The sequence below is a fragment of the Anolis carolinensis genome, unplaced genomic scaffold, assembly GCF_035594765.1.
Source record: "Anolis carolinensis isolate JA03-04 unplaced genomic scaffold, rAnoCar3.1.pri scaffold_13, whole genome shotgun sequence".
NCBI lineage: Eukaryota > Metazoa > Chordata > Lepidosauria > Squamata > Dactyloidae > Anolis > Anolis carolinensis.
In genome coordinates this window covers 6086203-6093165 of record NW_026943824.1, presented here as the reverse complement: position 1 = coordinate 6093165, position 6963 = coordinate 6086203, and the positions used below count along the sequence as shown (strand labels likewise).

At 41.1% G+C, this 6963-nt stretch overlaps 1 protein-coding gene across 2 annotated transcripts in view; it reads right to left on the bottom strand.

Moving 5' to 3' along the window:
- slc5a10 (solute carrier family 5 member 10) overlaps window positions 1-1869 on the bottom strand; it is a 90835-nt gene extending 88966 nt beyond the window's left edge. For both annotated transcript variants that reach the window (XM_062964358.1, XM_062964359.1), the window contains exon 1: window positions 1668-1869. In XM_062964358.1, coding sequence (XP_062820428.1) covers window positions 1668-1781 — 114 coding nt within the window. In that variant the 5' untranslated portion in view covers window positions 1782-1869. The remainder of the gene's footprint in view (window positions 1-1667) is intronic.
- Window positions 1870-6963: the final 5094 nt, after the last annotated feature.

The window sequence follows — 6963 nt, the reverse complement described above, 5'->3', positions numbered from 1 at the left end:
TATTATTATTATTGTATGACACAACAAACAAGATAGATATGCTGGATTTCATATCACAAAATCACAAGTCGAACACTTCCCAAGTGTTTAGGACTGTATGATATTATTATTATTATTATTAATATTATTATTATTATTATTGTATGACACAGCAAACAAGATAGATATGCTGGATTTCATATCACAAAATCACAAGTCAAACACTTCCCAAGTGTCTAGGACTGTGTGATGTATTTTCGGATGATGCGCGCAGATCCCAGTAGGGTGGCCTTTTGCAGTTGGCAGATCGTGATTTTCTCAATGTCTATTGACATTGTTTATTATTATTATTATTATTATTATTATTATTATTATTATTATTATTATTATTATTATTATTATTATTTGAAACACAACAAGATGAGTCCACAGCAGACATTCTGCTGGTTGTTGCATTGGATCACATGCCGAACACTTCCCAAGTGTCTAGGACTGTTGTTATTATTATTATTATTATTATTATTATTATTATTATTATTATTATTATTGTGATTATTATTATTATTATATTTTATTATTATTATCATATTTTCTTCTTCTCATTATTATTATTATTATTATTATTATTATTATTATATTTTCTTCTCATTATTATTATTATATTTTCTTCTTATTATTATTATGATTTTCAATTCTTCTTCTTCTTCTTCTTCTTATTATTATTATTATTATCATCTCCATTTCTAAGCCCAAGAGCCGGTGTCGTCCATAGACACCTCCAAGGTCATGTAGCCGGCATGACGGCATGGACCGCCATTACCTTCCTGCTGGAGCGGTACCTATTGATCTACTCACATTTGCATGTTTTCGAACTGCTTGGTTGGCAGAAGCTGGGGCTAACAATGGGAGCTCACCCCCGCTCTCCGGATTCGAACTGCCAACCTTTCAGACAGCAAGTTCAGCAGCTCAGCACTTTAACCCACGATATATTATTATTATTATTATTATTATTATTATTATTATTATTATTATTATATTTTCTTATTATTATTATCATCTTCATTTCTAAGCCCAAGAGCCGGCGTTGGCTGTAGACACCTCCTAGGTCATGTAGCCAGCATGACTACATGAAGTGCCATTACCTTCCCGCCGGAGCGGTACCTATCGATCTACTCACATTTGCATGCTTTCGAACTGCTTGGTTGGCAGAAGCTGGGGCTAATAGCGGGAGCTCACCCTGGAACTGCCAACCTTTCAGACAGCAAGTTCATCAGCTCAGCAGTTTAACCCGCAATATATTATTATTATTATTATTATTATTATTATTATTATTATTATTGGTTATCCAATATACCTTATAGTTATTGGGTATAGAACATACCCTATTATTATTAGGTATGCAATCTACCTACTTTATTATAATTAATGGAAGCTGGGGCCAACAGTGGGAGCTCACCCCCGCTCTTCGGATTCGGACTGCTGACCTTTCGGACAGCAAGTTCAGCAGCTCAGCATGTTCAGCGGGATTCAAACTATGCCTTTTTAGATAAGTCTACGTTCAATTCATTTTTAGTGCTTATAGTCTTTAGGTCTGAATAATATATAGATCACTTTTGAGAGGAAAAGCAGCATATAAATCAATATAATTCATAATCATACTGCACAGGAGAGGGATGAGGTCTTCTTACCCAAATGCCGACAGCCAAGTTTAGGGCGAAGTAGGCCACCACCACAACCACATCCAAAAGGCTGAACTGGGGCGAAGCAGCCGCTTCAAGGTGCGAGTCCTGCTCCGCCGGCATCGTCTTGGAAGAAGCCCCGACTCTGGCCGAAACCGACTTCTTGCCAGTCCTGAAGAATTGATCATTAAGCCACTTAACCACCGGAACGTTAATTTGGTACGGCGAAGGGTTTGCGCACGAGTGACCCGGACACTTTTGCAGCCGGAATGAGAAGTTTGCAAGGAGTCAAGCCTTGCCTAGTTTCCAAGACTTCACAACCTCTGAGGATGCCTGCCATAGGTGTGGGCAAAATGTCAGGAGAGAATGCTTCTGTAATATGGCCATACAGTCCGGAAAATTCACAGCAACCCAGTGATTCCAGCCACGAAAGCCTTCGCCAACACAATGTATGTAAGCCTTGTGTAGTTTCCAAGACTTCACAGCCTCTGAGGATGCCTGCCATAGATGTGGGCAAAATGTCAGGAGAGAATGCTTCTGGAATATGGCCAGACATCCAGGAAAACTCACAACAACCCAGTGATTCCAGCCACGAAAGCCTTCGCCAACACAATGTATGTAAGCCTTGTGTAGTTTCCAAGACTTCACAGCCTCTGAGGATGCCTGCCATAGGTGTGGGCAAAATGTCAGGAGAGAATGCTTCTGTAATATGGCCATACAGTCCGGAAAACTCACAGCAACCCAGTGATTCCAGCCATGAAAGCCTTCGCCAACACAATGTATGTAAGCCTTGTGTAGTTTCCAAGACTTCACAGCCTCTGAGGATGCCTGCCATAGATGTGGGCAAAATGTCAGGAGAGAATGCTTCTGTAATATGGCCATACAGTCCGGAAAATTCACAGCAACCCAGTGATTCCAGCCACGAAAGCCTTCGCCATCACAATGTATGTAAGCCTTGTGTAGTTTCCAAGACTTCACAGCGTCTGAGGATGCCTGCCATAGATGTGGGCAAAATGTCAGGAGAGAATGCTTCTGGAATATGGCCATACAGTCCGGAAAATTCACAGCAACCCAGTGATTCCAACCACGAAAGCCTTCGCCAACACAATGTATGTAAGCCTTGTGTAGTTTCCAAGACTTCACAGCCTCTGAGGATGCCTGCCATAGATGTGGGCAAAATGTCAGGAGAGAATGCTTCTGGAATATGGCCATACAGTCCGGAAAATTCACAGCAACCCAGTGATTCCAACCACGAAAGCCTTCGCCATCACAATGTATGTAAGCCTTGTGTAGTTTCCAAGACTTCACAGCGTCTGAGGATGCCTGCCATAGATGTGGGCAAAATGTCAGGAGAGAATGCTTCTGGAATATGGCCATACAGTCCGGAAAATTCACAGCAACCCAGTGATTCCAACCACGAAAGCCTTCGCCAACACAATGTATGTAAGCCTTGTGTAGTTTCCAAGACTTCACAGCCTCTGAGGATGCCTGCCATAGATGTGGGCAAAATGTCAGGAGAGAATGCTTCTGGAATATGGCCAGACAGGCCGGAAAACTCACAGCAACCCAGTGATTCCAACCACGAAAGCCTTCGCCATCACAATGTATGTAAGCCTTGTGTAGTTTCCAAGACTTCACAGCCTCTGAGGATGCCTGCCATAGATGTGGGCAAAATGTCAGGAGAGAATGCTTCTGTAATATGGCCATACAGTCCGGAAAATTCACAGCAACCCAGTGATTCCAACCACGAAAGCCTTCGCCAACACAATGTATGTAAGCCTTGTGTAGTTTCCAAGACTTCACAGCCTCTGAGGATTCCTGCCATAGGTGTGGGCAAAATGTCAGGAGAGAATGCTTCTGGAATATGGCCATACAGTCCGGAAAATTCACAGCAACCCAGTGATTCCAGCCATGAAAGCCTTCGCCAACACAATGTATGTAAGCCTTGTGTAGTTTCCAAGACTTCACAGCCTCTGAGGATGCCTGCCATAGATGTGGGCAAAATGTCAGGAGAGAATGCTTCTGTAATATGGCCATACAGTCCGGAAAATTCACAGCAACCCAGTGATTCCAACCACGAAAGCCTTCGCCAACACAATGTATGTAAGCCTTGTGTAGTTTCCAAGACTTCACAGCCTCTGAGGATGCCTGCCATAGATGTGGGCAAAATGTCAGGAGAGAATGCTTCTGGAATATAGCCATACATCCTGGAAAACTCACAACAACCCAGTGATTCCAGCCACGAAAGCCTTCGCCAACACAATGTATGTAAGCCTTGTGTAGTTTCCAAGACTTCACAGCCTTTGAGGATGCCTGCCATAGATGTGGGCAAAATGTCAGGAGAGAATGCTTCTGTAATATGGCCATACAGTCCGGAAAATTCACAGCAACCCAGTGATTCCAACCACGAAAGCCTTCGCCAACACAATGTATGTAAGCCTTGTGTAGTTTCCAAGACTTCACAGCCTCTGAGGATGCCTGCCATAGATGTGGGCAAAATGTCAGGAGAGAATGCTTCTGGAATATGGCCAGACAGGCCGGAAAACTCACAGCAAACCAGTGATTCCAGCCATGAAAGCCTTCGCCAACACAATGTATGTAAGCCTTGTGTAGTTTCCAAGACTTCACAGCCTCTGAGGATGCCTGCCATAGATGTGGGCAAAATGTCAGGAGAGAATGCTTCTGGAATATGGCCATACAGTCCGGAAAATTCACAGCAACCCAGTGATTCCAGCCATGAAAGCCTTCGCCAACACAATGTATGTAAGCCTTGTGTAGTTTCCAAGACTTCACAGCCTCTGAGGATGCCTGCCATAGATGTGGGCAAAATGTCAGGAGAGAATGCTTCTGTAATATGGCCATACAGTCCGGAAAATTCACAGCAACCCAGTGATTCCAACCACGAAAGCCTTCGCCAACACAATGTATGTAAGCCTTGTGTAGTTTCCAAGACTTCACAGCCTCTGAGGATGCCTGCCATAGATGTGGGCAAAATGTCAGGAGAGAATGCTTCTGGAATATAGCCATACATCCTGGAAAACTCACAACAACCCAGTGATTCCAGCCACGAAAGCCTTCGCCAACACAATGTATGTAAGCCTTGTGTAGTTTCCAAGACTTCACAGCCTTTGAGGATGCCTGCCATAGATGTGGGCAAAATGTCAGGAGAGAATGCTTCTGTAATATGGCCATACAGTCCGGAAAATTCACAGCAACCCAGTGATTCCAACCACGAAAGCCTTCGCCAACACAATGTATGTAAGCCTTGTGTAGTTTCCAAGACTTCACAGCCTCTGAGGATGCCTGCCATAGATGTGGGCAAAATGTCAGGAGAGAATGCTTCTGGAATATGGCCAGACAGGCCGGAAAACTCACAGCAAACCAGTGATTCCAGCCACGAAAGCCTTCGCCAACACAATCTGTATTTATAATTGATCCATCTATCCATCCAATTTATCTCTCCGGCTTTCCCTCCCAAACTACAAATCCCAGCATACTATCACATGGAGCCATGGTAGTTCAAGTGGTTTTCAAACTTTGCTATGTTTGCACCTTCTGGGAATGGTTGACACTCTCCGTTAATTAATGTCCCGGCCTTTTGCTTGTCTTAACGAAGGGTTTCTTTTAAAGCCTAATCCAGGAATGCTGGGTCTTGCTGAACCGCAAATTCTCCATTGTTGCTTTCTTTTTGTTGGGACAAAAAGGTTATTTCAGCGGGATTTCTAGGAATAAGTCTTAAGAAATAAGAGGTTTTAGGGAATTGTGTGACTGTACCTCTTTGGTGTGGAAGGGGCTATAGACATGTGATTGTGCTGAGCATGTTCAGACGCAGGACTCCTTTTTGTATTCTCCTTTCGCATCAGACCTGAATTACCTGTGTGCGATTACATGAATGCTTGTGAATATCACCTGTTCTAACAAGGTCATACCTTTCCGTGACTAGTGGTTTTCAAAACATGGTCTCCACATGTTCATGGAGATTCACATTTGCCAAATGGATATGACATCATTTTCCCTTTTCAACAATAACGTGTGTCCTTATGTGGACGTATTTTGAACAAATTGGCAAACCAATCGTCCCCAGAGTTGCAACTGGAGTCCCATCTAAATACAGTAGAGTCTCACTTATCCAACATAAACGGGCTGGCAGAACGTTGGATAAGCGAATATGTTGGATAATAAGGAGAGATTAAAAAAAGCCTATTAAACATCAAAATAGGTTATGATTTTACAAATTAAGCACCAAAACATGTTATACAACAAATTTGATAGAAAAACTAGTTCATTGCACATTAATGCTATGTAGTAATTGCTGTATTTATGAATTTAGCACCAAAATATCACAATGTATTGAAAACATTGACTATAAAAATGGCTTAGATAATCCAGAACCTTGGATAAGTGAGGCTTGGATAAGCGAGACTCTACTGTATGTATATAAGTATGTATTATATATTACTATATTATACTATATTGCAATATTATTAGTAATATTACATATAATATAATATACAATTACAATACTGTATTATTATTATATTGTATTACATTATATTATTATCAATGTTATATAGATATACAATATATTATATTATTAGCATAGCACAATATAAACATTATATATTACTATATTGTACTATATTGCAATATTATTAGTAATATTACATATCTATATATATAAAAGGGTAATGAAATTTCGGCCTAGGACAAAACAACAAAACTACACATCCCAGAAACACTAAACTTGGCAGCACAGCCCCTCATCCATGCCGTTACGTTCATACAACAAAAAGAAAAGAAAAATAAAGTCCTAATTAGAGGGAGAAGAATAATTGTTTTTATCCAATTGCTGCCAGTTAGAAGGCTAAGCTCCGCCCACTTGGTCTCCTAGCAACTCACTCAGCCCAGGGGACAGGCAGAGTTAGGCCTCACTTAGGCCTCTTCCACACTGCCTATAAAATACAGATTATCTGATTATAACTGGATTATATGGCAGTGTAGTCTCAAGGCTCTTCCACACAGCCATATAACCCATTTATAATCTTATATTATCTGCTTTGAACTGGATTATCTTGAATCCACACTGCCATATAATCCACTTCAGTGTGCATTTTATACAGCTATGTAGAAGGGGCCTCATATAATCCAGTTCTAAGCAGATAATATAAGATTATAAATATAATATGTAATAATTACTGTGATATAATAATACAGAACAATATAATCTCCAAAATCAGGACAGTAAATAAAGAACAACACTCTGAAAGCATAAGCCACAGCAACGCGTGGCCGGGCAAAGCTAGTA